Source organism: Cyprinodon tularosa, unplaced genomic scaffold, assembly GCF_016077235.1.
Source record: "Cyprinodon tularosa strain WSP-4 unplaced genomic scaffold, ASM1607723v1 ctg85, whole genome shotgun sequence".
Classification (NCBI taxonomy): domain Eukaryota; kingdom Metazoa; phylum Chordata; class Actinopteri; order Cyprinodontiformes; family Cyprinodontidae; genus Cyprinodon; species Cyprinodon tularosa.
Window position 1 is genome coordinate 728531 of NW_024039618.1, and position 9183 is coordinate 737713.

The window sequence follows — 9183 nt, forward strand, 5'->3', positions numbered from 1 at the left end:
AACAAATTCTTTCATTGCTGACCATCTAGCATGTTTCCATCCATTTCAATTGATTTATCTTGATAAGCTCTTGGTAGGCCTGCTACCCATCACCCTGATGGTTCAACTCAATAGTCTTTACATCATTCCATGCAACACAGAACAACTTCATTCCTTTCCTGCCTCCCATGTTCTTTGATCTTCTTGATGTCTACTTATTATTGTTTGATAAAAACCTCTGAGGCCCTTACAGTATAGCTGTATTTATACTGATTGCATTACATAGAGATGGACTAAATTAACAAGTTAAATAACTTCTGTAAAGGATTGATTAGAAGTTTATTTGGTATAATATGATAAAACAGGCTTTTGGCCCTAAACTTTGTTATGATCCTCCTTATTTGGTGTGGTGACAGCTGCTCCGGCAGAGAAAAATATTCTAATTCCTCACATAAAGCTAGTTTATGTTGATATAAAACTAAAACAATGGCATTCAATGACTATGAGTGCCTTTTATTAATTTATTTTCTAAGCAGAAATTAAAAGTAAAAACCATTCCCTCCAAAGAGGAGCTAGAAACAGAAAACTAAAAGAGGAACCAAATACAGTACATTCTTAATGCGTTTAGGCTCACTTAGGATACACAAGCTTTGTTATGTTCTACATTCTGATCTTCTATATCTGTCCTACTCTGGGTGCTAAAGTTACCTATTTTACAGTTCATACACAATGGTGAGATCAAGAATATGAGTGTATACAAATTTAAACTCACACTGCATATTCATGCAGACCAAAGTGAAAGTGTGAGTGGATTAGGATCCTTAACCACCTTTAGATTTAGGTCAATGAGATCTGTCTGGTGAAACTGCAAATCTCTTTAAGCACTTCAGAACTCCCCTTTAGGCTGTTGGATCCCATGAAAAAATAAATTAATTGAACACGTCTTTGTTTCCTGTGGATGTGTCTCAGTATTTGACCAATAAGTTGGTGTTCTTGATGAGTATTTATGCTGATTTTGTGTTGGTTGTGACAATCTTATCCCATCCTTGCATCTTGTAGAAATCTAAAACCACCATTAGTATAACATCCCTTTTCATTTCTGGAAACATTAAACACTAAACTTGAATATGAACAAGACTTGAACCAAGCTCTTTTAGTTATACAGGCATCTCCTTTGAAAGAGCCTAAGAAGATGGGATAAGCACTTGAGCCGATGTTCATCTTCCGCTGAGCACAGCAAAGTACCCTAAAGGTTATAGCACTCCTACAATGATATATGTCTCCTTCCCTTCACACCTTTGCCCTGTAACTGTATTGTCCTTGTCCTCCATTGGTCAGCACTGGTCAGGTGGGCTTTTGGAGTCCCAAATCCTTCCCTGTGACAGGAAAAAATACTCAAACAATCCCCAGCTGCGGGCAGTTGGAGCATCAGCTGCGTGCTTGAAGGCACCGGTCAGACAGTAGTAGGTGAGCAGCCACCCGGGACCTGCTTCCATTTTTCCTGACACTTGGCTTTTGAAAGAGAGGGAACCAAGCGGGGAAAAGTAGGATGGGGGCCGGAGCCAGCGCCGAAGAGAAACGCTCCAGGGAGTTGGAGAAGAAGCTGAAGGAGGATGCAGACAAGGATGCAAGAACTGTGAAGCTGCTACTACTAGGTAAAGAGACACCTGTTGGAGGAGTGATTCATAAATGATGGCTGTAATAACTCATAGTCAGGTTAATGCCATTCCCAGACATTTTATTATTCTTTTATTATTCTAGTTTATGAGTGAAAGATGAGTAACCTCACTGCTATTTTACTCGTTTTGTAGAGAAATATTTTTGAGGAAAGCAAATTCCCCTAAAACAAATTTGGCATCAACTTTCATATATCAATTTAGGGTCTGCTTACAAGTCATATAAGGAAATTCCTTTGGCTGATTCATTGTTGCAAATATTAGACCTTGTTCTTGTTCAGACCTGTAATTTTACTAGAGCTTGAAAGTCTTTAACAGATGTAAAGATGCAACGTGTCCAAGTCAAGTAGGAGCTTAATAAACTGTGTCACTGAATTGCTGAGACACTCAGATAATCACAGAAGCCAATCTTGTGTTAATCCTGACACTACAGGTCCTCCTGGACAAAGGGATTAACACTGAAGGACAGTGAACCCGAACCAACAAACCCAAACAGAGTTATAGCACCATTATGTTTACAGCTCAATAGTTCAGCTTAAACTAGAGAAATTTTGCAGTTTTGCCATAGTTCAAAAGATATTTTTTTTTACATTCATTGTATGAAAAAAAATATACATTTAATTATATCTTTTTGCATGAAAATAACTGAGTTGTAATGTTTAATGATGATTTTTAGATTTCTAATATTTTATATATACAAAGAAACCAGTTTCAGATATTTAGTAATGCTTCATCATCACCTATTGATGATATGGGTCAGGGTCAAGGAAAAAGATTAGGGCTGAAGTAAGAGGTATTATGCATCTTATTGAGATCAACTCTGTTAGGGCATAGTATACACATTATTCAAATATATTACAAACATAACTGAAAAACACAATTTCTCAAAAGGATATTAGTAACTATGTCAAAGTTGAGTGCTTAGACACGGAGAAGCATGTAGTTCTCTTCAAATCAAAGAAAATATGAGTATATTCCAGTAGTACTTACAAGAAAAAAAATCTCTTTGACATATTCTCTCTCACATAGGGGCTGGAGAATCAGGCAAGAGCACCATTGTCAAACAGATGAAGTAAGAACTTTACATACAAGCTATATTTTATATTCGTTTGTTCAGACTGAATGAACTGATTCACACTAAGCTTTCTCCATCCAGAATTATCCATAAGGATGGTTACTCGCTTGAAGAATGCTTGGAGTTCATCACCATCATTTACAGCAACACTCTGCAGTCCATAATGGCAATCGTGAAGGCTATGAGCACTCTTAACATTAACTTTGGCCACTCTGATCAGCAGGTAACAAAGCAAACATTCCCTAGTTAAAACATTCACAGTAAAACTTCTCATATATAATTATCTGACTGGGTTCTTTCTGTAGGATGATGCCAGGAAACTGATGCATCTTGCAGATACCATTGAGGAAGGAACGATGCCCAAAGAACTGTCAGACATCATCCTGCGTCTGTGGAAGGATTCTGGCATCCAGGCTTGCTTTGACAGAGCCTCAGAGTATCAACTCAATGACTCAGCTGGATAGTAAGCAACAACTTTGAGCATTGCTTAAGTCAGAGGTCTCGAACCCTGGTCCTCCGGTTTTAGATACAGGTGCTGGTCATAAAATTAGAATATCATGAAAAAGTAGATTGATTTCAGTAATTCCATTTAAAAAGTGAAACTTGTATATTATATTCATACATTACATACAAACTCATATATTTCAGATGTTTATTTTGTTTAATTTTGATGATTACAAATGACAACAAATGAAAATCTCAAATTCATCATATCAGAAAATTAGAATATTGTGAAAAGGTTCAAAATTGATGGCCCCTGGTGCCACACTCTAATCAGCTAATTAACTCAAACCACCTGCAAAAGCCTTTAAATGGTCTTTCAGTCTAGTTCTATAGGCTACACAATCATGGGGAAGACTGCTGACTTGACAGTTGTCCAAAAGACGACCATCGACACCTTGCACAAGGAGGGCAAGACACAAAAGGTCATCGCTAAAGAGGCTGGCTGTTCACAGAGCTCAGTGTCCAAGCACATTAATAGAGAGGCGAAGGGAAGGAAAAGATGTGGTCGAAAAAAGTGTACAAGCAAGAGAGATAACCGCACCCTGGAGAGGATTGTGAAACAAAACCCCTTCAAAAATGTGGGGGAGATTCACAAAGAGTGGACTGCAGCTGGAGTGAGTGCTTCAAGAACCACCACACACAGACGTATGAAAGACATGGGTTTCTGCTGTCGCATTCCTTGTGTCAAGCCACTCTTGAACCACAGACAGCGTCAGAAGCGTCTTGCCTGGGCTAAAGAGAAACAGGACTGGACTGCTGGTGAGTGGTCCAAAGTCATGTTCTCTGATGAAAGTAAATTTTGCATTTCCTTTGGAAATCAAGGTCCCAGAGTCTGGAGGAAAAGAAGAGAGGCACTTCATCCACGTTGCTTGAAGTCCAGTGTAAAGTTTCCACAGTCAGTGATGGTTTGGGGTGCCATGTCATCTGCTGGTGTTGGTCCATTGTGTTTTCTGAGGTCCAGGGTCAACGCAGCCACATACCAGGAAGTTTTAGAGCACTTCATGCTTCCTGCAGCTGACCAACTTTTTGGAGATGCAGATTTCATTTTCCAACAGGACTTGGCACCTGCACACAGTGCCAAAGCTACCAGTACCTGGTTGAAGGACCATGGTATCCCTGTTCTTAATTGGCCAGCAAACTCTCCTGACCTTAACCCCATAGAAAATCTATGGGGTATTGTGAAGAAGAAGATGCAATACACCAGACCCAACAATTCAGAAGAGCTAAAAGCCACTATTAGAGCAACCTGGGCTATCATAACACCTGAGCAGTGCTACAGACTGATCGACTCCATGCCACGCCGCATTGCTGCAGTAATACAGGCCAAAGGAGGCCCAACTAAATACTGAGTGCTGTACATGCTCATACTTTTCATGTTCATACTTTTCAGTTGGCCAACATTTCTATAAATCCTTTGTTTTTATTGGTCTTCAGTAATATTCTAATTTTCTGATATGATGAATTTGAGATTTTCATTTGTTGTCATTTGTAATCATCAAAATTAAACAAAATAAACATCTGAAATATATGAGTTTGTATGTAATGTATGAATATAATATACAAGTTTCACTTTTTAAATGGAATTACTGAAATCAATCTACTTTTTCATGATATTCTAATTTTATGACCAGCACCTGTATATCCCTGCTCCAGCTGAAGCAAATCAATCATCCCTACCAGGCCTTTGGTAAACCTAATGGCACATTGAAGCGGTAATTTACTCCTTTTAAATAGTAGTGTTGGAGCAGGGATGCATCTAAAATCTGCAGGACCGTAGATCTTGAGGACCAGTGTTGGAGACTCCAGCAATCTTTAAAAAAAAGTATCTGGACATAGTATGATTTTCCTATAGCTACCTTGATGACCTGGAGCGACTGGTTCAACCAGGCTATGTGCCCACTGAGCAGGATGTGCTACGTTCAAGAGTGAAAACCACTGGTATCATTGAGACCCAGTTCTCCCTCAAAGATCTAAACTTCAGGTGAGTTTGTTAATTATTCCTCAGAAAACAAGAGTTTAGCTTGGATGATTATATAGAATTTTTTGTTTTTCTTTGGTCCAGAATGTTTGATGTTGGCGGCCAGAGGTCAGAGAGGAAAAAGTGGATTCATTGTTTTGAAGGCGTCACCTGTATCATCTTCATTGCTGCTTTGAGCGCCTATGACATGGTGTTGGTGGAGGATGACGAAGTGGTATGATAGATTTAACCATTCTAAATATTTGATGTTGAAAACTCAAAAACTGGTTAACTTACAATGCTGTCTCCTCTCAGAACCGGATGCACGAGAGTCTGCACTTGTTCAACAGTATCTGCAACCACCGCTACTTTGCAGCCACCTCCATTGTGCTCTTCCTCAACAAGAAGGATGTGTTCATTGAGAAGATCAAGAAAGCTCATCTCAGCATGTGCTTCCCAGAGTATGATGGTGAGGTCTCCATCAACTACTGATACCATCTTCAATGCATAATATAACAGTATTATCAGCGTAACAGGATCCAGTCTGGAAAATTGAGAATAAACCAATTCAGGCTTTGACTGTCGCTTTGTAGTGGCTGCTGAAATCAGACGTTCATAGACGCAGCTTGTAGATTTTGGAAAATTAGCAGAATGTGTTGTGAGCTTATTTTCTTTGGTTGCTTAGCATCCATTTCTCCATCTATTTCTGAAAAGGAAGCATTTACAAAAGGCCTAAACTTAACTTCTATTTTCCTTTTGTCCTGCCAAGGCCCCAACACTTATGAGGATGCTGGTAACTACATCAAAATGCAGTTCCTGGACCTGAACATGCGCAGAGACATCAAAGAAATCTACTCGCACATGACCTGTGCTACAGACACAGAAAACGTCAAGTTTGTGTTTGATGCTGTAACCGACATCATCATCAAAGAAAACCTGAAAGACTGCGGTCTCTTCTGAGAGCCCAGCCAGGAAATCAAATTAAGGTCAGCAAAGCTTAAAGGACTAGTTCCTAACTAAGACCCATTGCTCACCTAACTAACATGTTTTTTTTTTCTTTTACAGTGTAGTGTCTTAGCCCTGTCACATTCCACAGAGTCCTCCACAATTTAAACATGGGGAATGAAGAATGAAACTGTCCCAGCAAAGAGCCATCCTAAAACCAGTGAATGCACAACAAAAATAAAATTACATTTGCTGTGTTAAAAATCAAACCTGCAGCTTTGACCAAAGACTCCTTGTCACTGAGACATGGAACGAATCCTGTGCAGATCTCAAGAGGGTTGCTTTATTTTTATTTATTTATTTATTTATTTATTTATTTATTTTTTTGGATCAAACCTTTCTCCTAAATTCATCTTTGGAGGGCAATGCAATCTTTAGCTTTTGTCTGCATAAACAGATTTCTTTTCAGATCTACTCCTATCAATAGATGCAGTGTCTCTGAGCTCAAGTAATCAAGCAGCATACAATCAATCAAAGGGCTAATTAAATGGTCTCACCACCTGCAAATGCACTTCAGCATCAGTTAGACTTTAAGATGAATTTTCACTAGAAAAAGCGTTTTATAAAAAATACAAAACAACACAGTTTGTAACACAAGAAGTTTATCATTTTAACTTCTGAGGGAAGTGTTAGCTTCTTTTTGTTGTTGTAGAGGTTGAAAAGGGCCATTGTATATAATTACTCAGATTTCTAATGGTGTGTCATTATACTCTGTAAATCAATATACTGTTAAGTTAGAGATTAATTTAACTCCAATTTGAAGTTCCCTGTTTAAAGCATTTGAGTCAATTTATCTGTACTAAAATCCAGAGAAAACCAGAAATGTACAAGTTTGATTAAACTTATTAAAGCTTCTGTAGAAAACTCAGTAGTGTGTCCATTTTTTTGGCATGAATATCTGCACAATCGTGAATCTAGAGAGTTTTACATCGGGGAGGGAAGGAGGCTCAAAATGTCTAATGGCTCCACAAAATGAATAAGGTAAATAAATAACTTTAATTAACATTATTATACATAATCATTATGACTAATTTCAAATATTTCTCTTTGGAGGGTTTATGATTATTGTTTTGTTGGAAAAAAACAAGAGAACCAAATGTAATATCTCTACATTGGAATTCCTACTGAGAATGCATACATAACAGGTGATCCAGTTGGATAGGCTGGATTCCCAGACTCTTCACCACTTACTCTAGCATTATTTTCCTCATCTTTACTCAATTCTTTAGCTGTTGCACGTTCAGTTGACTCTTTCACCCATGACCCAGAGGTGGGTCCATTCTTGTGTACTTTGACATGTACACAATTATGGGAGTACATGAATTAGGAAATACACCACCTCTGGAACAAGCAGTTTTAAACCAGTGGGTGACAACAATAATACCATTATGTCCTACTTTTATATTTTAAAGTTATGTTAATAAAAAACTGACCACAAAAATGCAGCAATTAATTATTATCAATATAAGTAAATAATCATTCCATTTAATACATAAAATAATTTAAACAGCAATGATGTTTAAATATTTTCATAGCTTTATTTGTTAGAGCATCATGAGAATCTGGTCTGTCTTCATTGATTTTTTGGAAAATATAAATTTCTATGTTCATGTTCCTGTTGGTTCATTGTGATGAGTAAAGAGTGACTCAAAACTGGTTTTGGCACCAATTAGTTTTCAGCCACATTTCAGTGCATATTGGAGTCCCTGCCTGGCCACCCAATAAAAACTTTCTAGAACTGCTGGTCTCCTCCCTTTTCTCCTTGAGGTACGTTTCCTGCAAAGTCTTCCAAATTTCTGTGGCACTCGTCAGCTGAAAACATAGAGGTGTATAATTCGATATAACTGGCATGAATATTTCCGTATTGTTTGATACACAGGCTTATATCAGTGCCAACCACTCTTTCGCGTGGATCTTAAATTTCTGAATAATATATGCAACTATATTAGCAGGAACACCAAGCTGCTTGTAAATGGTCTTATAGCCTAACCTTTAACATGCTTGTCCATGATTTTCTTTCTTATCTCTTGAGCCAACTCTTTCCTTCTCTTCCTCTGGTCCATGGTGAGTGTTGTACACACCATGGGTGTGTTCAGATCCAGTGTATGCGTCCCCCAAAGCCCAGATTTCACTCGCTTGCTAGGACAGTTCTGGTGCATCGTTCATAGCCTATCCCATGATTCATTGCGAGCTCAAGCAATGCTGCTCCTTGCTCAGAAGAAAAAGGGAAATGGTGACAAACAGAGGTGAATATTGTAAATGCAGTTTAATATAATGCAAGTATGTGAATGGGTTTGTCTTAAATGAATGAAAATTGTTCATTTAACTGTCATGAGAATTTTTGGTTTATTGAAATGTTTCATCTGTGCCTGTACAAACTGGTTTGCATTAGATCTACTATTGCATATAGTTGTACCCAAGTAATGCAAGCAGTGTTTAAAGATGGAAGCATAAATAACTAGAGTGCAGACCTCTGACAAGGAGCAAATTTAGCCCCTAATTGTGACTTACACCTACAGCTAAGTCTAACACAAGATTTGGATCATTACCTAGTTTTAATGAATTTGTCCTTAGTAGGATGCACACCTCTGGTAAAAAAAAATAAGTTTTAAGTTCATAAGTTTTCAATTGATCCACTGATAAAATACCTCCAGATTTTATGAGTCCGATGCTAAAGTTCAATTCAATTGCCACTGCTGGCAAACCCCTGGTTTACAGAGTAACTGCTTGTTCAACCAAAAATCCCCATCTCATAATTTTAAAGAATTTCTTTAAAAATATCCTGTATCCAGAATATAATCTGAATAATCACCAAAACGTAATGGATTGTTACTGGGAATGAGGGACACCTGTGATAAAAAATGTCATTAAAATCCGTCAAAATTTTTTAAAGTTATCCTGTACACAGACAGAAAGACAGACCCACAAACTCTCCAAAAAACACAGCCTCCTTGACGGAGGTAATAAAGGTCATCATAAATTAGAAC

At 37.9% G+C, this 9183-nt stretch overlaps 1 protein-coding gene across 1 annotated transcript; it reads left to right on the forward strand.

Moving 5' to 3' along the window:
• The first annotated feature begins 1368 nt into the window (after positions 1 to 1368).
• Positions 1369 to 7064, forward strand: gnat1 (guanine nucleotide binding protein (G protein), alpha transducing activity polypeptide 1). Its single transcript, XM_038272958.1, has 9 exons — positions 1369 to 1634; positions 2685 to 2727; positions 2812 to 2953; positions 3036 to 3193; positions 5087 to 5215; positions 5297 to 5426; positions 5507 to 5660; positions 5961 to 6177; positions 6257 to 7064. Exons 1-8 carry the CDS (start codon positions 1529 to 1531, stop codon positions 6149 to 6151), a joined length of 1053 nt encoding a protein of 350 aa, XP_038128886.1. The 5' UTR covers positions 1369 to 1528; the 3' UTR covers positions 6152 to 6177; positions 6257 to 7064.
• The last annotated feature ends 2119 nt before the right edge of the window (positions 7065 to 9183 follow it).

What these genes read in the sequence shown, in the direction of transcription:
- gnat1 (XM_038272958.1), top strand. Translation starts at nt 1,529, where the DNA reads ATGGGGGCCGGAGCCAGCGCCGAAGAGAAACGCTCCAGGGAGTTGGAG. An exon ending in CTCAATGACTCAGCTGGATA is followed by an intron (nt 3,194 to 5,086) that starts GTAAGCAACAAC and finishes ATTTTCCTATAG; the next exon opens with CTACCTTGATGACCTGGAGC. An exon ending in GTGCTTCCCAGAGTATGATG is followed by an intron (nt 5,661 to 5,960) that starts GTGAGGTCTCCA and finishes TGTCCTGCCAAG; the next exon opens with GCCCCAACACTTATGAGGAT.